General features: G+C 32.3%; 1 protein-coding gene across 3 annotated transcripts in view; it reads left to right on the forward strand.

The window, feature by feature from the left end:
- Positions 1–25,765, forward strand: part of CSMD3 (CUB and Sushi multiple domains 3) — a 1,082,068-nt gene that overhangs the window by 237,227 nt on the left and 819,076 nt on the right. For all 3 annotated transcript variants that reach the window (XM_045561854.1, XM_045561855.1, XM_045561856.1), the window contains exon 4: positions 19,139–19,333. In XM_045561854.1, the coding sequence (XP_045417810.1) occupies positions 19,139–19,333 (195 nt within the window). The remainder of the gene's footprint in view (positions 1–19,138; positions 19,334–25,765) is intronic.

Below are 25,765 nucleotides of genomic sequence, written 5' to 3' on the forward strand. Positions count from 1 at the left end.
AGTCTACATTCGAAAGCACTTTCCTACTTTCGTTTTTACTTGTGAGACTAAGGTTTTTAGATTTAAGCTATTTCTATAGTCTGCTTGTGTTCCAGATACTTCAAAATCTCATGTTCTTTTTCCTGAAACACAAATGTTATTAACTAATACCTGAAGCTTGAAAAACATAAGAACATAATAGATTCTTGGAGTGGGGGAATGGGCAGTGTCATGGCAAATCGTTCTTAGTAATGAGTGTTCCTTAATAAGAACATAAAAATAAAAAGAAAACAATAGCTTAATAATTTTCTTTTACAAAGATAATATAAAAGACAATATAAGGACAATCATTAAATATCCTTGATTGCTCGATGTCTGTGAAGTAGAGGTATATGACCTGTAATTAAATGGAAGGGACTAGAATGGTGTAAGAGGAGTAGGTGGGAGAGAGCAAGCGCAGTTGAGACGGAGGAAAGTTCTGTAACCTATACTTACAATTTCATTAAACCTATTTCTTGAAGGCAATATGGAAGTACCCTTTGCTGTTTTATCATATTAAACACTTTTTTCCTGTGCAGGTATGACCAACTTTAAAATGATGTACTATTTTGGTGTAGGGGTATTTTTCAAAGACAATCGCTGCTTGATATTTCTTCACTCAGTGTGAAAGCCACTTGATTACAAGCTATGTATGAGCCTCTGTGAAAGATTACAGCAGAGTAAAGATTATGGAGGGCTATTGAAATTTACGGCATCAATGTTAACTATTATGTTTTTGTTTTCTTTTTTAAAAAATTTGATAGAATTTATTTTTAATGCACTTTTAGTTTCATAGCAAAATTGAGCAGAAAGTAGAGAAAGTTTCCATCTATCCCCGTTCCCCACACATTCACAGCCTCCCAAATTATTTTTATTTTTTTAATGCCTCCCTTATTATTAACACTCTGCATCAGAACAGTACATTTGTTATGGTCACTGAATTCACATTGACACATCCTTATCACTCAAGTCTAATAGTTTACATTAGAGTTCACTCTTGGTGTTGTACATTTTATGGGTTTGATAAATGTACAGTGGCATGTATATACCATTATAGCTTCATTTAAAATACTTTCACTGCTTTAAAAGTCTTCTGTGCTCTGGCTATTCATCCCTCCCTACCTCCATATTTTCTTTTTAAACTTTATTTACATGTTGGTTAAGTACATTCTATATGTAAAGCAAAATGCTATATTAACATTTGGAACAAATAAGTTGATCTCATATTTTCAGAAATACATGGTATTGCTGACAACTATATTTAGTTAAATAATATATCTTGCATATTTTATCATGTAATTTTATTCATGATTATAGGGTGATTATCTTTTGAGTATGATTTCTCAAAGCCAATATGGCAGTATCCTTTGCTGTTTTATCATATTAAACAGTTTCTCCTGTGCAGGTGACCAAGTTTAAATTAATGTGCTATTTTGGTGTAGGGGTTTTTTTTCAAAGACAATTGCTACTTGATTCAATGAAGTTTTATGTTTTCTCAATTTATGGAAATTAACAGACATTCTATTCCACAATTTTAATGCTGTTTTTTAGACTAATAAGATGAAGCATTTATGTTGATTTATATCAAAATGAGTCCTATATGCAGGCATATTCAGCATATTTGCTAAATAATAACTACAAATCCTCTAGAAGATTATATATTTTTATAAATAGTTTATACTTATTCATAAACATATTTACATACTTTTAAATTATGTCACAAGAAATAGGTCTCATAGATTTAAGATTATAACGGGGCTTTTATCTGTCTATAACCAAATATACAATATGCTTAATAAGTGTCCATTTTACAATTCATTTATGCAATTTTCAGTGAATATGTAAGTGATAGGTATGGAGTTTTGTGTGAAAATAAGAGTGAACGCATGGTTTATTACTCTCTCCTGAAACACATCTAAAACATAAAAGGATTTTTAAGTCACACAAATTCATAAAGATATAGATAATGAGAGGATTAACTAGGATTAAAACCAAACAATATTTGGAGAGCTGGTAATAAAATGAGCCAGTAGTAACAGACTTAGAAGACACCAGAAGGTTGAATCTTAAGCCACTAGTAGGGAAAGACCAGAAGACATACATTTTACATTTCAGAATTCCCAGAAGTGTTGTGAATTGTTAGCACAAAGAACCTCTGAAAGAGGCAGTGAAAGACAAGCTTAAAACACAAAAATTACCCAGAAACCCAATTAAGAAGCAATGAGAGGACCAAAGATATGCAGCTAAGCAACTTCCTGTTTCCTACCTCAGTTGACTATTGGAGGTTTGTTCTCTGAATGGGTTAAAATAGTCTCTGAATAGCGGGTCTCAGATATAATTGAAAAGAGAGGTACAATATGAAAACCAGGCAGATTAAGCGAAAGTTTCCACATAAAATATTGACATATCCACATACACATCATTCACCACTTAACTCACAGAAAGCTGTCAGCTATCTCTGTACTCTCCAAGCAGGTAATTGAGAACTCTTTCATGCAGAATCTAAGCAGTTAAATAGGAAAAACATGCTAAAATAATGGGTCTTTGGACAAAGCAATTAAGACAATCAACCCATAGGGAAGTACAAGTGTATCCAAACACCATCCATGTACACAGAGCATTTATTCAGCTTTTTATTTAACTACTTAAAAGGAGCAAATAAAAATCTCCTGACTTTTGAAAAAGTTCCCTAACACAGAGGCTAAAGTCCAAAACAAATAGAATATAACAATTTGAAGTAAATAGGGAGTATACAAGCAGACAGAAATTTCAAAAATAAACAAACAAAAAAGCTAATATAATTGTTCTTTGAAAGATATGTTAATAAAACAGGAACATGACAGTATAGGAAAAGAACAAGGAAATACCCTTATAAGTTAAAAATACATATATATGAAACACTCAATAGAGGGATTTAAAGACAAAGTTGAAGAAAATTTCAATAAAGGAGAGAAAAGATACAGAGATATAGGAAATGAGAATAGATGAAGTAGTAACAGTAGCAGCAGTAATTAAAGGACTAGTCCAGGAAAGCTTTCAATGAACAGATATTTTTAAGAGAGATTGATAAAATTAAGGAGACAAATCATCCAAAAAATCAAAAATATTTTTAAAGCAAAGGACATAAATTTCCACATTGAAAAGGCCCAACAAATATCAGAATAATTGACGAAATAATATTTTTATTGTCAAATATTATAAAATTGTGAACTCTAAGAAGATATAAAGATTTTTAGCAAGAGAAATAGAGAAAAATAAAAAGCTCAAATTCAAAGTGCCAAAATTTAGGATGGCTTTGGTTTTCAAAACATCAACACTGGCACAAACCCTTACCTTCCAAATCCTAACATAAATGGTTTTCATATCTGAGTGCTATACCCATCCAAACTATCATGGAGCTTGAGAACAGTATGAAGTCATACACAAAAGTACATTATTTATCTCTTAAACACTCATTCTTAGGAATATATTGGTGCTTCTCTATAATAAAGAAAATAAACATTGCAGGATATAGAAAATAAAGGATCTAAGAAGAAAATTTAATAGAATATCAAGAATTATTTTTGGTAATAGAAACATCACAAACATCAACTTGTATGAATGAAGAAGATTAAAATGCTCAGAACATTTTTTTCAAGGAGTTGAACTTAAATGCCTGATGCAATTAAAATATATTGAGAGGATATTCAAAAAATTGGCAAAGACTTTGAAGTTGAGTTTTTACTCAACATGCAATAAATGAAATATAAAAGATGGGAAAATATCAACTCAAGAGAAAACAGGAACTTATGCAGAAAACAAAAGTCATCATAACAATGCATACCTTTGTTAACAGAATTTACATAGTTATAATTTTAACACGGAATATTTCCACCTGAATTATGGGAAGAATCTGGTGGAAAGGGAGTATATGGTTTAGGGGAGTAAAGAGAGAGTAAGTCTTTTTTCATTGTGAGGAGACAATTTATATGCAAAAAAATCAGGAAATTGCTATAGAAAGGCATGTTTTAAGAGACAGGTATAGATATCAAACAAATGAGTTAAAATATACTTATAGTGGTTTCAAAATCTCACATTTTCTGGCCTTGTTTTAATCCTCTGATTTTATTTTCTGCCAGTCTCCACCCTCAGTCAGTCCACTCCTAAAAATGGACTCTTACTATTCCATGGACACTCTATGCTTCAAGGTCTTTGCACTTGCAGTTCCCCTTTCTGAAATGCTTTAGCAAACTTTACATTCCTCTTCCTTGCTTTATATTTTGCTTTAACATTTATTATCATCTAATAATACATTAAATATTATGTTCATTATCTTATTTATTATCTGGGTTCCCTTTCCACTACTTGCTTACAAGTATAGTTCACAAGCTCCACAAGGAAAAGGGTATATATTGTTCAATGTTGTATCTCCAGTGCCTAGACCAATGTGTGACATACAATAGGTGCTTAAGAAACAAGTGACCATTAGGTAATAAGAAGTAAATGAATGAATAAAATAAAAAAGAATAAATCAATAGCATATAATGAAAAATAATTTATAAATGTTTATAACGGCAAAATAAAGGAAGGAATATCATTTTAAAAGCTAAAATAAAGATTGAATTATGTTTTTAGTGCATATGAATTCCTTTCATTTTAATGAAATGTATTCATTGAAATGAATATTATTTCAGAACATATATTATCCCAGAAAACAAAAGACAATTGGGAAAAAGAAGCAAAATATAATTATTGATGTTCTGTTTGAGTTCATGTAACTTGCTCTGATTTTTTAACATGAAAAGTTAAGGAAGAAGAGTTCTAAGATCTGAGCTACTTTTCCATCTGACATTACTTGCAAGATTCCATTTCATTAATAGTTTTATTATGCAGAACTCAGTTATTGTCATTCAGAAACAGTTTGGAGATATATGACATTAAAGAGTTTATATGCATAAATAATCATGTTATTAATAATCAATGGCAATTAGCACACAATACAATTCCTCTTAAATTTAATTATATGCTTGATTAAGAGTGTTTGGGTACTTAATTAAAATGAGAAGGTCCAATAATACTTAATTCTCACTTATATTCATATTACAATCCTAATAACTCCAGTTCTCACTCAATCCATGCGAAGTTCCTATTAATTTTCATCAGAAGTATGCTTGCTCACTGAATAAAGTCTGAAATGCAATTGGATAGGTCACATCAGGGAAAACTGTCTGCAGTCTGACAGTATAGAATGAGGAAAGAGTCTAGTGCAAGCAATTGATCAGAGAGATAATTGTCATAATTGGTTTCAATTAGTTCTTCACAGCTTTGGTGAAGCAATTCTTATTATACTGTATCATGAGCTATAACCAGTAACAAAACTAGTTAGCATGATTAGTAGGTATCAATGCCTAAAAAGGTAAAATACATTCTAAATGCTAAGATCTCAGTAAAGACAAATGAACTGAGTAACAATGTAAATGCATGGTTGAGAAACTTTTGCCATTGTTAAATGTGATGTGATTTGAATGTGATGAAATCAGACATACTCAATAAACTCAAGACTCATAAATACATATTTTCTGAGAAAAATGAGTTCATGCACAAATGGCCATCTTTTCAATATGAAACAAGTGACCATTAAATGAACATTAGAATGCAGTGATATGAAGAAACTCACAACATATTTAAAATCATAGTGAGTTCCTATTAATTTGCTTAAGCAACACAAATAAATCTCAGTAATGAGGATGGTTCTGAAAAAGAAACTAAAGTATTAATAGCCTCATTGGCTACATAGTAGTAGTATAATAAATGGTAGAGGTAGGATTCAAAGCCAGGTTTATTTGATCTCTTTAATGGAGCTTTTACAACTATATTTCATTGCTTAATGATAAGGTCAACTGCAAGAATGTAAACTAAATGAAACAAGCCCCTTTATTTGTTTTAGTTTTCCTCCACACTTTGAGAACTGTCCCTGTAGGGAGGAAAGGTATAGCATTACTCTGGATGTCAAGTCAATTGTATTCCTTGTCATTCAGAAACCTCTTACGGCTTTGGTTTCCACTTGCCCGCCATTACAGCTACTAGGAGGATTACTGTCTTGTACTTCACCTCAATAAAGAATTCAGATTCTTTTTCCTCAGGGGAATCAAATTCCCGAAGAGCTTTGAAATAATTTTGGATTTCTCATATTTTCCTATATGCCCAATTCTTATTTGAATTAAGCTAATTCTTTAACCAAAATAAATATTAAGAATTTAGTGTCTGAATTGAATAGTTTTCAGTTCAAAAGATGCTTATAAAAACATAATATTCTGACTTGATTATTGTCACAAGTCTATTGAATAGACAGTATTCACAAATTATAATGTGAAGAACAATATAGAATCTTAAAAAACAAGACAAATAGTAACAGGTGGCAAAATGATATGTCTAAAGGCTTTTGGGTAAGTGATCAATGAATATAATAGAAAATAAACACTTTCAGTTCCAGAGTGAAAGTAATCACCATGGACTGAAGAGTTTGGAAAAGCTTTTTGGAGAAGCTGGGGATTTAGATCTTGAAGGATAGAAACATCTGTATAGGCAAAGAAGACATGAGAAGGTATTTCAAATGGTGTAAGCAAACTTGTGAAGCAAGAATACATATAACATGTTGGTGAGGCAGTGGCTATTTTGCTGAAACAGAACATGTGAATAGACAAGTGTGGGGAGATTTTGGAGAAGGATAAAGGGTAGGATTGTGAAGGCCTTGATCATCAGGTGGGAAATCAGACTTTCTTTTCTAGACAGAGTTGGAGGGATTGTGTGAGGTGTTTTAAGATAATTAACTTATAAACTGAAATAGGATGAAGGAGAGAAACCTAAATATTGGGTAAGTCTATCACTCTCCATTTCACTCTTTCTCTTTGAAATGTTAGAAAAAAACAAAAACACAAAAAAGAACCGCATTTCTGAGGCTCTCTTGTAGTGGATGTGAATTAATTTCCATCAACAATGTACACTTGGGGGAGAATGAAACATGAAATTTAGGCACACACAATTTTCCCGCAGATTCTGGTTATTGATTTCATTATCAATGTTGAAATTTTACTACAGGAGTTTCCAGTAATTTCCAGCATCCTATAGGTAAACCACAGTGGTCATATTTGTTGCCTCTTGCTATGACTTCCTGATCCTCAAAATGTAATAAGGGAGTGAGGGGATACTTCCCCTTCATCCCTGAAAGTTTCGCTGAAAGATCAACTGACAATGAAGCAGAGTAATAAGAAAAAGAGATTTATTTACCGTGATCACGGGGAGAATCACAGAATGATTACCGAGTATCACCGTGGAGTCTACAAATTTACATACCCTCACTTTAGAGGGGAGGGGAAGATGAGGAATATAGATAATTCAGTTTAGGGGAAATAAATGTTTGCTAGAGAGGACAGACAGATACTTGGGAGAATGAATGGATGGGCGGGGGAAACAGATTGACTTGTACATGAATCTCTGAATTAACCTGAGACACAAGTATTACATTTAAAATGATTTGAGCCAGATCTGGCTGCACTGTTGATCTTCTTTCCTTTAATATATTGAGATAACAGGGAGGGGAAGGGAAGTCACTGTTCTTTTTGAAGGGTCCATCTGGTTTTATGCAGATATAGGGAAAGCCCCTTCCAAGGCCTATTGATTTCGAAGAGCCTTTAATTAATTCAAAGTATTCTTTATACCAAGGAGTCATATTTTGGGGTGAAATTTACTGAGCTCCTTCAGTAATGTCAGGTGATTTTTTTTCCCCAATCTCTTTCCACTGTTCAGAGATTGCTGGTAAGGTGGCAGTGACTGCAGGTAAACCTAAACACTCCAAAGTGATGCCTTTTTGTATGTTAATGAATGGACTGATGGCTGACATCCCCTAGGTAGTTTTAATACAGGGGCTGATATTGAAAAGACTCTCAGCCTCAGCCCCCAATCTAGGGGGAAAGAAGAAGGGAGAAAGGTTAAGTTGATTTCCAATGACCAAAGGTTTAATCCATCATGTGTACACAATAAAGCCTCCATAACAACCCAAAAGGACACGGTTTGGGGAGCTTCTGGATAGCTGAACACGTGGAGGTTTCTGGAGGGTGGCGTGCCCAGGAAGGGCATGAAAGCTCTGTGCCCCTTCTCCCATTCCTCATCTTATATATCTTTTCATCTATATCTTTGTAATATGCTTTGTAACAATCCACCAATAAGCATGAATGTTTCCCTGAGTTCTGTGAGCCACTCTAGCAAATAAATCAAACCCAAAGAGGGGGTCTGGAGGTGCAGACTTGCAACTGCGACCTGGAGGAGAGGAGGAATCTTGGAGACTAAGCCCTCAAATTGTGAGATTTGATGCTGTCTCCAGTTAAATAGTGTCAGAATAGAATTAGAGGACACCCAGTCACTGTCCAACGCAAAACTGATTGCTTGCTTGGTGGTGGGAAGAACCCCATGCACACACGTTTAATCACATTTTAATCACATAAGTCTACTGTGTCAATTGTGGTAGTGGTATGAGAGCAGAGGAAGAACACAGAGTTGGTTTTCACACACACACACACACACACACACACACAGACACACATCCAGTTATCCTTATATGATCAATACACATTGTATACAGGTATCACAATATTGCATGTACTCCACAAATATATACAATTAACATACATCAATAAAAATTCCAATAAAACACATAGGAGCTCAAGCATAAATTGGCCATTTTCAAGGAGAGTGAAGAAAATAGAGTCTAAAATTCTGGGGAATTATGGGTTGGAAAAGCTAACTGCTTCTGTATAGCAGAGTATAAAAAGATTTATCAGAATCTTCTTTCAAGTTTCTTAGTCCCAGGTGGAAGGCAGGCTTGGAGCCAAAGATTAGATATAGAATGTCTCACTCTTGTCCAAGCGTATTGCTTCAGATCACCTCAAGTTAGTCCCACGGAAAAAGAGAATGAAAAGACACAGAGCAAGTTGGGGATTGAGGCGTGTGTTCACTGGTACAAGAAAATAACTGCAAGCAAATAAACCAATTCCTAATAAGTTTTGGAGACAGTATTAGCCAAATGAAACCCTGCATTGGCAATCCCTGAGGGAATTTTCAAGCACCAAATCTGCATTATAAGATGTATGATATCAGCACTGCTCAATCCCAAAGATAGTTTACTCTCCAGCACCAAATGGCAGGGGACAACAGAGAACAGAGGACAAATGAGCACCTCCTAGAAAACAGGACCAAGGTATACTAGGACAGGAGTCTCTTCATAATACCTGGCCAACAGGATCCATTCATTTCCATGATCTTTGACTGTGGAATATTCCCCTTTCTTTGCTTATCCACATGGAGTTATTTATTGTGACCATACTTTTTCTACAACATCACATCACTGATCCATGAGGAACTATAGCTGGCCTTGGTGGTAAAACAACAACAAAAAACTGCTCTGCATCTCCCAGAAAATTTAGAATTTAACCAGGATGTAGTAATAAGAAAGGGTTTTGTCAGTGAAGGGAAGGGCAGGAAAGCTTCTTTTGCTTAACATCCCCTCATTCAACCCTCAGTAGCCTAGAGTTCAACATTTGCAGCCACCTGGTGTCATCTAGCAGATAAAGGCAATGCCCTAGGGGATGATAAAGCAGCAAGATGGAAAAAAATCTTGAGTCTTCATGACCTGAGGGCACAGTCCAACCCTTCTTGGCCTAGACCAATTAGAGAGTCACATAAAAAAGAAAGAATTGCTTTCTTATTTGTGCCAAATTGCCAATTCCTTCTGTTTTTTTTTTTTTTTTTTGGTGGCAGCATCAGCAGTTTAGCATTGACCCTAAAACAGCTAATTTGAAGTCTTTCCAAGGTGCCACCCTAAGATTCTTTTCTGCAGTTTCATTCTGTGTTCCCTCAGATGTACGGTGTTCTACTCAAACCAGTCTGTTCTGTACATTGTCTTTGATGGCATCCTGCACATTCCTCTCTATGGCTCTTACTCATATGGTTCATTTGACTACTCCCTTTGACCCCTCTTCAACTACAATCTTACTTATCTCCTTCCATACAGCAGTCTTCCTTCTGTGTATATAGCAGTAAATTTTTTAGGTGTTCAGCTTATGGAATCAACTTTATCTTTTACTAATGATTTCCAGAAGATCATTACTATGTATGTCTTATCTTTCCAATTGAGTTAGAAGTTTCAACAAGATAGAAACGATGACATATTTTTTATAGCCCTTTGACATTTATGCCTCAGGCTTCAATTATTATTTGGCGATGGATTAATTGTTAAAATACAGTGATATTTCTCACTCATCATATTTGATGACTATACAATCCAGTAAATTATCCATGCTCAGCTTACCACATCTTTTTAAGGAATTAAATTACTTTATCCAAAAGTCTTAATACAAATACTTGTCCCAATTCTGTCACAATGAGAAGAGATTGTTCATATTTTTCTATTAATCAAGCTATCAAATGCTACCCAATATCAGATGCAGCATTATTCTGTGTTCAGAAACTTTAAACTGAGTATGGCTGCTAATATTCCTCTTTTCTATATTTTTACTTTTTTGCTTTGATAATATTCTGGCAGCTATATCGAATATAGTTTCTAATAATCATAAAATTTTTTATCTTTCATGATATTTTCACCCAACTATCTTAATTCATTTGTAGCTAGATAGTTTACAAAACAAAAATATCATATTGTCTTTATAAAGTCATTTTAGGTGTTAAAATATATTTTGCCAAAAAGTGCACAGATATTTGTACTTGAAAAAGAACATTAATTACCTCTTATTCACAGATCAAAATAAATAACAGCTATACCATGCAATGGATTTTCTACCTTGTATTTGACCATTAATCTTGATCTGACTCCCAAACGGTTTTCTGTAGTGCCAGTGGGTTCTACCTATACCCACAATATCAAAACAGAATGATATTGCCTAGATAGCATACATTTTTATGTGTTTGGTTTTACACTAACTCTTCTATTCCTCCATACTTCCTTTCCTTGGAAATATATCCAGCCTACCCTAAGATTTATCTTAAGAATAAAAAAAATATGAGCACAGACTTTTCTCCTACTGCTTGAAATACATTTTAATCAATGTTCATTTCCCCTGCTAAATCAATCTAGTAATCTATCTTCCTCTTAGGGAGACTAGCTAAGACAGTACTGTTTTGCTCTCATTTCTTTTCCAGCAGCCAATAATTTATTTGGATTCCCTTTTAAGTTAAAATAATAATAATAAATAATGGGCATTTGTCCTTTTGTTTAGCGACAGTGATACTTTTTGAAGTTTCAGGATGACTTTTGAAATCACAAGTGTTGCCTTATGTTTGCTCATCTCCAGCATCCTAGTGAGGTCTTGTGGCATGACCAGCAGCCTTGGAATTATACTCATAGAAATGGCTTATAAAAGTGAATGCATTTTCATAGAAAAACAAAATAGAAAGGCATAAATATGTATTAATAATTTGACCCATTCAAGATCATACGTTGCCAAAGCAATCTAGTGCCCAGTATGACACAAGTTTAATTTATGATATACTCACCCTTCTATTCTACACTACAGGTTCCACTCTATTATTTTGTGTCTAAACATTTACTTTTACAAACTCTGTTTGATGATTAACTTTTATATTTTTATATTAAGAAAGATAATTCAATTAACTTAATTACACAATGTACTTAAATTCTTGATAAACAAAGATGAATTAGAGCCCTTTTTCTCAAAATGCTCACAGTCTGGTCAGGAAGCATGTGTATGAAGAAATAAATTTCACTCAGTTATATGTACTGAAAGAAAAGTCCATGAGGACATGATAGCTGTGATAAGTGATTCATAGTACTCACAAAATGTTTGCTCAAACCAAAGTCCCCAAGTGAATTCTCAAACTATACCCTTTATGCCCTATGTGAATGAAACGATTCAGTATCTGTAATAAAGAACATTTTTACACCACCAGAAAAGTTAAAAAATGTATTAGTTTGTTAAGTGCTTTGAAGTGTCAGGGTGAGAGGTACTAGGTGCAAAACATTTTGCTTTAGCTTGCTGTTATGCTCTCCTAAATTATTTTTAATCATCTGGGAAATAAAACTCTGAGATTAATTTTCTGTAAGAAGTACAAACAACTTGATTTTACTTCCCTTAGTAGATATAATTTTGCAATGTTTTAAAGCATTGTTAATTGATCTCAGCAGGATCATGCTTCATCTAGTTGACTGAATAATTATGCAATTCTGTAGTCATGGTGTCCGTTATCCCTTTTTTAGATTTTCCATTTCAATTTTCAAGGTCAGGTTTTTTTCCTGATAATTTGCTAAACATCTTGTTTTTCACAACCAGCGGTGTGCTCCCAACAAATTGGGATTTGTTTTTCAGAGCTGAGGTTGATTTAATGTTTATTAGTATAAATCACTCTTGGTTTTCTAAATTGCTTGATGGTGTTTCATTTTAATTTATCCAATGAAACCATGACAAAACCTCTTCATCCTATGGTCCTTTACATATACTGTCTTTCAAATGGCATTTTACACTTTTTTCATTTTCTTTTTTTTAATTGTCTGAATTTTGTTAGGCTAAAGTTCATAAAAGACAGCTTTTGATAATCACTGTGCTTGGGATGGTGCTTGATATATGATACCAATCAATAGATGAAAAATGAATTAATCAATGACACCTATAGGAAAGTTTTGTGAATTTGGTCATACAAATTTTCTACCAAAAGTTAAGGTTAGACCTTGAATTTCATTTATGTCTTAGAGAAGAGTAATGGAATTTATCCTTGATTAAATTCCTATTTTTTATTAATTTTTAAGACATCAAGAATGATCTAACATAGTTAATTAGCATTTAATGAAGATTTGATAAATATGACCCTGCCTCTAGTAGACCATAACATTATCACACCTAATTTTGATGTCTCAAATGCAAAATTGATTACAATAATTATAAAGCTGCAATTTATTGAGCTAATAATACTTGACACATATTGAGTGCTTGGACAGAATGTAAATGACTTACATATATTGTTTTATATAACCATATCAATAGCCTTATAAAGTTGGTATTCACATATTAAAATCATATGCATACACCATTTTGATTACTAACATTTTTTAAAAATTAATTTTGATGATCTTTTTGAACACAGCTTTTCCCATTTAAGATTGAATTATTATTAAATTAGTAAATTCATACAGTGTAAATCATGCACACTTGTGAAAGTCTCTGCTCACAGGTACATTTAGAATGAATTTCAATTATTTACTTTCACATATACCCTTCTGAAGAGCTTATAGCACCCTACCACTAAACATTTAATTATGGATATAATTCCCCTGTATATTTGTGAGCCTACTAAAAGGATATATATTCACTACATGAACCCATCTATGGTCAACCCTTTCAGAATATATTTTTTTCAATCCAGTTTCTACCCTACCACGTCCATAAAACCTGTATTCATAGTATTGTCAAATCTAATAACTATTTTACTACTTTGATCCTTATGCTTTTCTATTTTGAAAAATAGTTTTAAATACTAATTTAATTGTTTTTTGAAGTTGAAATACACCTTTATTTTTAGCTAAAATACATACTATTATTTGCTTAGCATGCCTTTTGTTTCCCTCAAAAATAGGACAAAAGAAAGTCAAATTCAGTCTATGTTTGATTCTCATGGAATCTCAAAATGATGAATTCCAAATAAAACTGTATTAAGCCTTAGTTTTTCATCTAATATGGTTTTTCTGACAGATCATTTTATGATAAAATGAAGAATAAACACCAACTTTGATGAAGTTGAAATACACCTTTATTTTTAGCTAAAATACATATTATTATTTGCTTAGCAAATTGTTCTTTTTTAAAAAAAATCTAGCTAATTTAATGTCCTATTTCAGATCACAGTTTAAGCCTTACTTCATCAGGAAATCCTTTCCAGACCTGCTTTTATTCAAGACTTACTAAGTTTTCTCCATTTTATGTTTTATCATAACTTATATATTTCCTTTGTACCACACACCACATTATAATTAATATTCTGTAATCATTTGTTTATTACTTGTGGTCGCCACCAAGTTATAAACACCACGTGGGCAGGGCCACATCTGTCTTTTGCAAGATTCTATCCCCAGAGCACTGCTAATGATAGACACTTAAAAAATACTTCTGGAATGAACATCTGCATTTCCTAGTTAGCAATATACAATTGTGAAATGATCTAAGGCTTTTAAGTTAGGAAACCTAGTCTTGAACCACAAATATACTATTTATTAATTACTTAATCCACCTAAGACTCAGTTTCCCTTTCTATACAATGGGGGAAATCATATATGATGTTGAGTATTTTAAGAGATATAAGAGGAAAAATGAAGGCCTAAGTGCCTAGAAGAGCCTAGGGCTCAAAGCTGGTAGTCAACAATGAAGGTTAGCTTTCTCAAATTATTAATTCAAAAAGCAAGGGAAGTGATATTATGCTGATGGTACACATAATAGAGCAATGTTAATGGTGACCCTTAAAAGCTTCTGATGATTAAAGTAGTGTCCCTTATCAAGTAATTTATTTTTATATCTTCATTTAACTGATACAGAATATTGTTGCTAAACTCTATCATCTAGAACACAATTAGGTTTTAAAAAATTATCTTGAATATTTTCCAGGGAATTATTTTGATGTATCAAAAATCACTTACACTTTAGAATGGCCTGTGGTGCCAAAATGCCTTATTATTAATATTTGCTGATAATTTCAATATCTGTGAGAGGAGAAATTAAACAAAATATACATCGTTCCATCCAAAACCAGGTAAACTTTAATTTGACTAAATCATTTGTTATGGATAGGGGGACTCTGACATTTCAGAGACATGTTTTTAGTGCACAAATCGTCAGACTCATTTTCTAGTGATCTCAATTTAGCAGACTGCCCACTCTAAATATTAAGTATTCATTTTACTTACAAGCACGATCTTTTGTCATAGATTCCAAGATTAGAACTCAAATAAGGCTGCAGTGATTTTTTAAAATTTATTTTTGCATTTTTAAAAATTTAATCAATATTACTCAATTATAAGTAACAACAGTGATCTTGCACCTCTTATATTTTCCTGGATAGAGCTTGAGCCTATTATCTGAAGTGAGGTATCACAAGATTGGAAGAATAGGCTCCATATGTACTTGCCATCAAATTGGCACTAACTGATCAACACTATGGTGCTCACACAGTAGTAATATTCTCCAGGGATTGGGGGTTGCAGGGGTAAACTCACAACTAATGGACTCAGTGAGCATTATAGAGGGGAAGGACATGACTCTAATCTTTGCTTGGGTGAGGCAGACATAAAATGTAACCAAAATGTTTGTACCCTTATAATATCCTGAAATAAAAAAAAATTAATCAGTGCTCAACCAACAAAATGGTGAAAATGATTTTAAAGTAATACCTCCCCCACCCCAATCTCATTTTAATCTCTGTATTATGGAATATAAAATGACAATTTGCCCAGTTCTATAATTGTTTTATTTTACTCAAACTTTTCAATTGATATATTAATGTCATCTGCTGGTGAAAGAAGACAAATGAAAGAAGAGGAAAACAACTCTGCTTTTAGATGTAATTACGTGTGTCAGAAACACACTGAGGTAACAAGCACAATGTGACTATCTTGCATGCATCTCTGATGAATTACACAAAAATTCTTCATTTTATTGTTTAAATCTCTATTTTCCTTAAGAATAATTTTATAAGTTTTAAGCAAAATCATTACCTATAATACACTCTTAAAACTTATATTAACAATTAGTTCATATTTTGCTTTACTGAATATGGTTGAGTATTTCATTTTCCCAGAAATTCAAACTCTTTGCTGGTAGAAATAATGTCTAAAAATTAGTCTAATTATTTTTAAAAATCATTTTTATATTTCAATTTAATTAAAATATTTAAATATGCAGCACTATTTTTAAAATATCAAGACTAATGAATTTTCAAACAGATTATAGTATTTTTTGATAGTGGGTTATACAATTCTTCAGTTAATAATACATCCTTCTTGGCTTTACCTCTTAAACTGGACAAAGACAGCTTAGAAAGAAGTCCTGAATTAAAGGGGTGGGAGAAGACAAAAAACAGAATCCATGAGCAATGGTTATAGAATCAGAATCTATTCAACCCGAATGTGAAACATCTTAACTGTTTTCATGGGTTACTCAGTCAACAGAGGATGATGTGTAGATGTTCTTATTTAGGAAGGAGATAAACAAGGGGAAACAACATTAGAAATTTCCTGAAGGTGGGCACCAGATACGTTTTAAAATTATATTCTTTGTGTTTCATTTTCAAATGGCCTAAATTTTTATCAGTCTATGGGTTAAAAATAATTGAGCCACAAGGCAAGAGATTAGATAATCTATTAAGAGTCCATCCAATGTTATTATTCATTCACTGCTTCACCTGATATATTTTCCATTTTTGCTTTAGGTACTTTGTTCTGGGAAATGTTTATTTGTTCATTTAAACCAAAGTTAAATTTGAATATAACAACTATTGAGAGGCTTTTTCTCTTTTTCCTTTATTCACTCACATAACTGCTTCTTGTGAAATAATTTGGAAACTACTTTTCTCCTTATAAACTTATGATAATTGAAGTCCTGACCTTAATTATTTTTCAGAGGGTGGAAAGGAGAGGAGTGGATTGATTCTAAGGCCAAAGTGGTAGTTTCATTAAAAGTATTTCCTTTGTTATTAATGTATTCAAGGGATTGATTCTTATTCATTTTATCAAAACTTATTAACCTTACCATCTCTTGCAGCAAATATTTCATCTATTAATCAAATTAATTTTTCTAAAAATTAGGTATTTCAAAATAAAATTCTGTTCATTTCAAAGCATTTTTAAAAAAATCGTTTAAAGTTCACAGATAATAAATTTGTGTTGTTTTACTGAAAATGCACAATCAGCTTATGTCTTAGAGAAATAGTAAAGTGAAATGTTATAACAGAAATAATTAACCTTCATTATGACATTTAAAATATTTTATAAATTTATTATGTATTATTAAGGAAATTGCCTGCTATTTATTTAAACCATTTACACTTAGTAATTATTAGTCAAGTTCTTCACTTTTCTAGAGTTGAGAAACCTAAACTGTTTTAAAATCAATGTAAATATTTTGTCTTTAAAACATATCACAAGTTTTATGGATGTTCTGACCTCAATACCTTTTCCTCTATTAAACTGACATCATATTTGAAATTAATCTGTGATTTTTTTACTTGCATTATAAAGTTTATACAGCAAAATTAATGTAAGTTTTAAAAACACTCACAAAATTACTATGATGCCATTATAGATAATAAGAGAAAATTTCATCTCTGTATACAATTCTTATGCATAAGTGCACTTCTTTTTGTAAATCTGCAGCTAAATATTATAAGCCATTTTGTATTTTGATGTTTTTACTTACTATTGCTATTATATTTAACATCACATTATATTTAACATCATTTATAATTATTTGGTTTAACATAATGATATTGTACGGAACTTATTAAGTGCACAAATGAGATAAATATCAAGGCAAAATGGGAACATATTTTTGCATTGCAAAGTCACTTTTAAGTTATTATTTTGCAAAAACAGTAGTTTTATACTCGTAACCAGCTTCCCTTAATATAGCTACTTATGTAACCACAGTAAAATTGTCAAAACTGGAAATTAACATTTGTACAATACAATTAACTAAACTGTAGATTTATTCAAATTGAAATACCTTTTATCTCATTAATGTATTACTATTTGTGTTTTCATTTATTATTATTTTATAGTATAAAGGTAACATAATAGAAAACTTAGAAAACAATAATGAAAAATAACTTATCCCTAATGTCTTTATTCTGTAAATTCTATTTTTATATATTTTTTCATTTAAAGTAAAATTGGATTTTTTTCTGAATTGATTATTAATGTAAAAAACTCTTACATTATTACACTTGTTTACCTTTAAGCATAATCTAATAGAATAGCAGAGTGATAGGTAAAATATTCTGATGTATCAGGCCTTTTCCAGGTATTTTGCATATTGATCTAATTAAAATGTCACAACTGTAGCGCTTAGCTTATTATTATAATTCTTTTTTTTATTTTTTTTTTATTTTTTTTTTTTTTGAGACAGAGTGTCACTTTGTTGCCCGGGCTAGAGTGAGTGCTGTGGCATCAGCCTAGCTCACAGCAACCTCAAACTCCTGGGCTTAAGCGATCCTACTGCCTCAGCCTCCCTAGTAGCTGGGACTACAGGCATGAGCCACCATGCCCGGCTAATTTTTTTGTATATATATTTTTTAGTTGGCCAGATAATTTCTTTCTATTTTTAGTAGAGACGGGGTCTCACTCTTGCTCAGGCTGGTCTCGAACTCCTGACCTCGAGCGATCCACCCGCCTCGGCCTCCCAGAGCTAGGATTACAGGCGTGAGCCACCGCGCCCGGCCTATAATTCTTTTTTATTTCAGAATATTATGGGGGTACAAACATTTTGGTTGGATATTATGCCTTTGCCTTGTCTAATATAATTCTTATTATACATTCAAGGTTAATAGCAAATGATAGAGCTAGAATTATAGCTCAATCTCTCTAACTTCAAAATCTCCTTCATTTTCTGCTGCACTATATTTTTCTCATTTGAATGAAAAAAATTTCCATCCTAAATGTGTATTTCACCAGATGAATGCTCATGGTTTAAGGCTGAGTAGAAGCATTAAAGTACTGGAGATCATATGAATGAAAATGAATTTGTTTATTACTATGTTATCAGAATATAACTTTAAAGAAGCCACATAGGTGGCTTTAATCTCAGTTTTATTTATCTGTAAGATATGAGTAATATTAATTTCAAAACTCACTCTAAGATTAAGTAATATAAAATATCTAAAATTTTCTAGTACAAATAATAGTACAATTTCTCATATTTCACTGTTACACATGTATTGAAGTAGAAGACATTTCTTTTTTTGTAACTCTTCTCCAAAGAAATAAGGATATCTACATCTATATATAAGTATATGAATCTAAAACAGTAAAGTATGTATTAAAATAACTGTAAATTCTCGTTTTTCTCCTCTTTTGTAGAACTGCAGAGTAGCTCTTGTGGAAACCCAGGAGTTCCACCCAAAGGTGTATTATATGGTACAAGATTTGATGTTGGGGACAAGATCCGGTACAGCTGTGTTACTGGGTATATCCTTGATGGCCACCCTCAACTCACCTGCATAGCCAATTCAGTCAATACAGCCTCATGGGATTTTCCTGTTCCCATTTGCAGAGGTAAAAATATATATACGTATATTTTATACTGATCAAATATTTGTTTGACATAATGAAAATATTTAAAAAAATAAGAGTTCTAATTAGCCAGTATATTTGAAAAATATGTTTGGTGTTTGCTTCTACAGAATCTCAAGTGTGTGTGTGTGTGTGTGTGTGTGTGTGTGTGTGTGTGTGTATGTGTGTGTGCCGGTATGTGTGTGTGCGTGTGCATCGTATACTATATGACAAGCATATATAGACATATATATATATCTCTCATATACTATATGACAAGTTAGAAAAATATTAAATGCTTCTTAAGACAAGAATACTTGTGAAATGAAACAGTGATCTACATCTCTAGATTTATATACATATTTATGCATGCATGGTGCATTTATGTGTGTTCATATTTATATTAGAAAAACATCTGGAGTTTATGATATTTAGAAATTTACATTGTTTAAGTCATTATTTTGCTTTTATTGAGAAATATTGATAGGATAATTAATTTTTTAAAGAGTTCTGATAGAGTAGAACATGAAGATTTATAAAATTAATGCTGTATTGTTTATTATTAATACTATAAGGCTACTTGTATTATAGGGAAAATAAATAATATAATAATGTGGAAAAAGTTGAAAGAACAGAGGCTAGAAAATAGAACATATTCAACATTAGGTAAATACATAGATGGATCTTGCCTATAGAAATTCCGAAGACCAACACTTATTAATTCAATTCTTAACACTACCTGGAAATTAATCTCTGTTGTGGGGCCCCTTCTTTTCCATCTCAATTCAAATGATAACTTTTGGAGTCAGAAAGATCCTATTCTAAATACTGATCCTTTCACTTACTAACTAGAGCCTTTGAACAAAAATTTAATAATTTTAGAAATTATTTCTTTAGGTATATATAGCAGGATGAAGTGATAGGCAGAAATACCAAAATCTCAACACTGTTAGAGGTGAATTAAATAGTATACATAAAGGTGTCAGGTACAAACTAAGTAATTACTTATGTTAGCTCTATCATCCCACTTTTCCTTAGTTATTTGTTACCATCGCCTCCATAAAGAAAGGATATATAGTCAACAAAGACTAATTTAAAATGGATCCTATTAAGTACCCTTCTATTCAAATCTAATCCTAAAATCAACACTTCTATTGCTTTGTTGCTGTTGCCCTTTCTGTTTCAAGGTTAAACTCTGTTGCCAGAATATATACCCTACATCCCTGCTTCTCATTCCCAGGTCCCTGCAGGCCTATTTCCTTTGACTTCCACTCTAACTTCTATCATATTTTTATCTATCAAAAAGTGACGCTCACTGTTTTTGGACGTGCTGCCTGGTTAACTTCTGTCTGCCAAGCTCATCTTTTTTTCTCCTCAGCAATAATTAATATTAATGAATAAATTTACTCATTCAAATGCATTTATTAAGGTCCTACACTGTACAAAGCATTATTTCATGTGCTGAGGATTAAAAGATTGATTAAGAAACAATTTTTGCCTTTGAGAACCTGTGGTCTAGTGGGGCAGATTATAATGTAATCAAGTAATTATTAATACAGGAACAGAAAGACAAGTCTCGCATGTTCTCACTCATATGTGGAAGCTAAATATTAAAAATAATGTGTGATAATTGCTTTAATAGCAGACTCTGTAGAGTATGCTAGGAATTTTGATAAGAAAGGTATTAATATTCCCATTGAATGGAAGGAAGTTCAGCCAGGGACAATGCTTTAAGATTTCACAGAGGACTGCTAAAAATACAAATTATATAGAGCAAGAACATTTTGAATGAGGCAATAATTCATGTAGAAAGTACAAATTTTCCTTTCCTGCCTCAAAAGTAGTTCTCATGTGTTACTAATATTCACTGGCTAAGGGTAGTCTAAGTCATACTTCATAGAGCATATGATCTAATTTTCTAAGGTGCAATTTATCTCCCACTAACCAATTTTTCATTAAAACTTAGAGAATAGAGGACTAGTGTATCTTCAATATGTATGGTTGTCATTCATTTCAAAAGAAAAGATGGGAGACTGCTCAGCCCATGCCTTCTCTCTTCTGCTTTTTGCCACTCGATGGCATACTGATTCTTTAATTTATAACTTTGCAGGGGGCTGATAACTCTGTAATGATTTGCTTATTGCTTCCCCCAAGTAGAGTCTCTCCTTGATGAAACCTTTGCTTTTAGAGAGTTCTTTTGATGCTTCCTGAAAATGATAGTTTAATTAAAAAAAAAAAAGAATGCTACATCAACCTAGAGGGTATGGTGTACGAGTTTTTGTATTTGTTCACAGGAGGGATGAATTTTATCAACTCCATCTGCTAGTATTTGTAAAAAAGCAACTAGCTTCTGGGCTAAGCAATATCTTATAAAAAGTAAAGCTCCAGTTCTGGAATAAAAATACCTGGAGTATATGTCTTACCTGCACCCCCTCCTTTGACAGACATTTTCATGACATTTATTCCCATTGAGCTTTGAGGTACCCTCAGAGTCCTTCCTAACCCAGTGCTCACAACACTCCTTACTAATTACAAGTTGTTGGCAGACAAGGTGAAATGGTTATGCTATCCTTAGATTTAACATTCAAAAATTCATAATTATTATTCTATATTCAGAATGGCATTTTGGTATATGCACCCCATGTCAAACTAATAAAAGTGTATGTAAAAGAGACACATAAATTTATAGTGATACGTGAACCTAAACCTGGGTGCACAAATAAAAAACAATTCAACAATTTGATGGAAGAATTAACATATTAAGATTTAAGGAGTGAGTCAGTCATAGAAAATATAAGATTGTATTAGGTATGTATACATTTTAGTTTAACTAGAGAAAATTTTAAAAGGGTGTTTATATTTTCTTGATGACTTGAGTATAGTTATATATAAAGGAAAGATCTTGGAATTCACATGAGGGTTCAGGAAAAGCACAGATCAATGAAGGGATGTGATGCTGTAAAATGTTGACGGAGTGTACTTTGATTTGACAGGTGAGATCCTTTCGGGAGAAGGCTTGGATGTCAGTGGTGTAGATGTCATATAGTAAATTGGTGCTGTGTGACCTAAACCAAGTATTTGAAAGCAAACAGGCTAATGAGAGAGCTGTTGTCTTTCACAATGCAAAACAAATCTTCCAAGTTTTATTCTTGAAAGTAAGACTGCCTTCTACTACAATGTGGTAGAGAAAAACAACTGATGAAAAAAGAATAACAGCTTGTTTTGTCACCACATATTATTCTAGAAACTCTGATCAACAATTCGCTGGATCAAAGTGTAACACTGGAACATGGAATTGGGTTGAGCAATAAAAGACAATAGTTGGTAAAGGTAAAATAAGAAGGAAGATTTAACCAACTATTTTTATAATTTTTATACCAAAAGCCCTCAGAGATGTAGTGACTCAGCTAATGGAAAGATGTCTATTTTTAGCTACATTTTTGTAGCTATAATCTGTAGTTCTTTTTTTAAAAAGTTTGAAAAAGTAAAAAAGAAAACCTTGTAAACTGCCTTCTCTTTTTTCCTTAAACCCACTCCCAAAGAAGAGAATGTGTTATTGTAACTCCTTGAATCAGAGAGAGAACAATGGTGTGGTAAGCTGTTTTATGCCAAAGAACAAAGCACTCAAATGCACTGTGGATTATCAAAATGTCATGAACTATGCATTAAGAATTCTTTTTGAGAATTGAGACATTGATAATTTGATTTAGTTGACTTTCAAACATGTTTTAAACGTTATCTCAAAAACTGTTTTAGCACAGACTTCAAGTTTCACCACCACACTAGCCATTATTATCTGAGCAACATTATTTAGGCACATTTTGCTTTTAATTAGCCCTATCATTTGAGGTAGAGATCTAGTTTCTTAATGTGAACAGTTACCTTTGGTACTAATGTCCATGCCTCTTACAGAACAAGCAAATTAAGCATGAATTATTTGGTAAAGGGGTTATTTTATCACCTCAAAGCTGGCCAACAAAATCCCAGTGATGTCAGCCCACAAGGAAAAAATTACAAATGTCACAGGTCACTTGCTTCTTCTTCATTACTCCCTAGAAAATACAGCTTATCTAATCAACAATCAGACCAACACTCAATCACTCTCTCATGTACCCTAGTCTTGTTTTGAAAAGTACATTTGTGTTACAAAATGATGAAAATGTCCTGATTAGATTGTTTTAGTAGTATCCAGCATGATGTCACAAAGGGCACATGATTTTCCTTTAAGGGCACAGCATCTATGAGTCAATTTATCTTCTTCCACATATTACCTGAGCATGTTGTTTCTTATGTCAAAACTGAGTATTTTTTATTTATCTCAGAATATTGTGAAGGTTAAAGAGGTTAGATTGAGATAATATTTTTAAATATTTATATAATGCTTAGCACATAGTAGATGCTCAAAACTTGCTAATTGGTTCTAAATACATAAAAGTAAAATATTTTTAAAAATCATGTAGAAGAAATAGTGATCACATTTTGTTATATGTGTGTTTAGCATATTCAAAATTACTATTGACAGTTAAACATTTGCCTGGGGCTCTGATGTAATGGAGAATATATATTTGTTTAAACAATATAGCAAAGAACTTTGTAAAGAGTGGACTCTGGACTAATAAAACCCTGGGTTTTCTTCACACCTCTGCCACTGAACATATATGGAAACTCAATCTAGACATTTAATTTTTCAGATCCCAGTTTTCTCCTCTGTATAAATGGGGTAGTCCTACTTTATAGTATTAAGATGAGGATTATATTAGTTAATGTACGTAAAATACTTAATCCATAATATTCAACAAATGGTAATTAATACTTTATTTCTATCATGGTCATGACCAAAACAGGATAACACTTATCTGTAAAGGTATATTTTTGAATATCATAATAGCAGGGAAACATGAGGTATTTGAAAACTGATAGCATCAGAAAATGAATATATGTAAATTCTGGACAGTACAAGCAAGAAAATTAATTTTTCTCAGAGTTCTAAGAATTAAGGGGAACTGTAAGCCCCACATTAGCCTAATAAATTAAGCTGGATTCAGCAAGTATGATACATCCTTGGTAAAAATATGTCTCCCAAGGGTAACATAGCATTTCTGAGTAATGCTTTTCTGGAAGTTCTCAAATTTGAAGTACATTCAATAATTAAGCATAGATATCAAGAACTCACTACACATAAGCCACACTTCTGAGTGTAATGACAAATGAAATAGCTCCAGACCTCATGAAACTCATAGTCTATCTATTGAATATGGGAGATTTGTATTTGAAAGATGATCTAATTGGTGATCATCTGGGTTATTGCCCAGATGTGTGTTCCCTAATTTCATGAAAATAAATAGAGTGGTACTCTTGTTTAAGCAACATATGATGGCCTTCCATGTCTTTTTTATGTTCAGAGAAGAAACTCAAGGCCTCCTGTTCTTACCATGTAATCATCCTGTGCTCTGCTGCTGTAGCAGTCAGCCACATCTTTAACATTCAAATTACAGATTATTTTCCCCATTTTGCATTTGTGAGTTGTATCTTCTTCCTTTCAGAAAGTTATTTACTTTTTTTCCATAATGTTTATAATAACGCAAACAGTTTTGCTGGTTTACTCCATTGTTCAAGTTTTGTGTTCCTTCATTCATCATTCTAATATTCAACCAACCCATTTTCTTTGAAAATAGAGCAACAGTCTGTATATTTTTCAGTATTGTATAAGAATGTATTGAGCCCATCCTCCGAAGGTGAGGTATCACAAGAATGGAAAAATAGGCTCCCCATGTACTCACCATCAAATTGGCACTGACTGATCAACACTATGGTGCTCACACAGTAGTAATATTCTCCAGGGATTAGGGGGTTGTGGGGATAAACACACAACTAATGGACTCGGTGAGCATTGTAGAGGGGAAGGACATGTCTCTAATCCTTGCTTGGGTGGGGAAAAGTCATAAAATGTAACCAAAATGTTTGTGCCCTCAAAATATCCTGAAATAAAAATAAATAAATAATAAAAAAGAATGTATTGTATATTAGGAGTTTTTTTATAATTAATAGAATTATATTCACATCTTTATCTTTCTGCGCAATTCCTAGAAAAATGATGACAACACATATGTTTAAAATTAAAGATAAAATTCAGTCTCTTTTTGAGACAACTAAGTCTTAATTATTTATGCCATTTCTGTATAACATTGAACCATGTACTTTTATGAAGGGTTTTGTTTGTTGGGAATTTTTTGTCTATTTTACAAATAAGAATTTAATAGTAAATTTTCTAAATGCAAAATCCATTGTTTAGGAAAAGTTTACATTTTTGAAGAAGCTATAACAAATATTTTAGTAATGTTTTTCCCAAAATTAAAATGGAATTTTATAAACATTAAGCAATGTTCATTTCTAACACAAAGCTACATATCTCAACATGCAAAAAGAAAGAAAAAT

Source organism: Lemur catta, chromosome 9 (genome assembly GCF_020740605.2).
Source record: "Lemur catta isolate mLemCat1 chromosome 9, mLemCat1.pri, whole genome shotgun sequence".
Taxonomy (NCBI): domain Eukaryota; kingdom Metazoa; phylum Chordata; class Mammalia; order Primates; family Lemuridae; genus Lemur; species Lemur catta.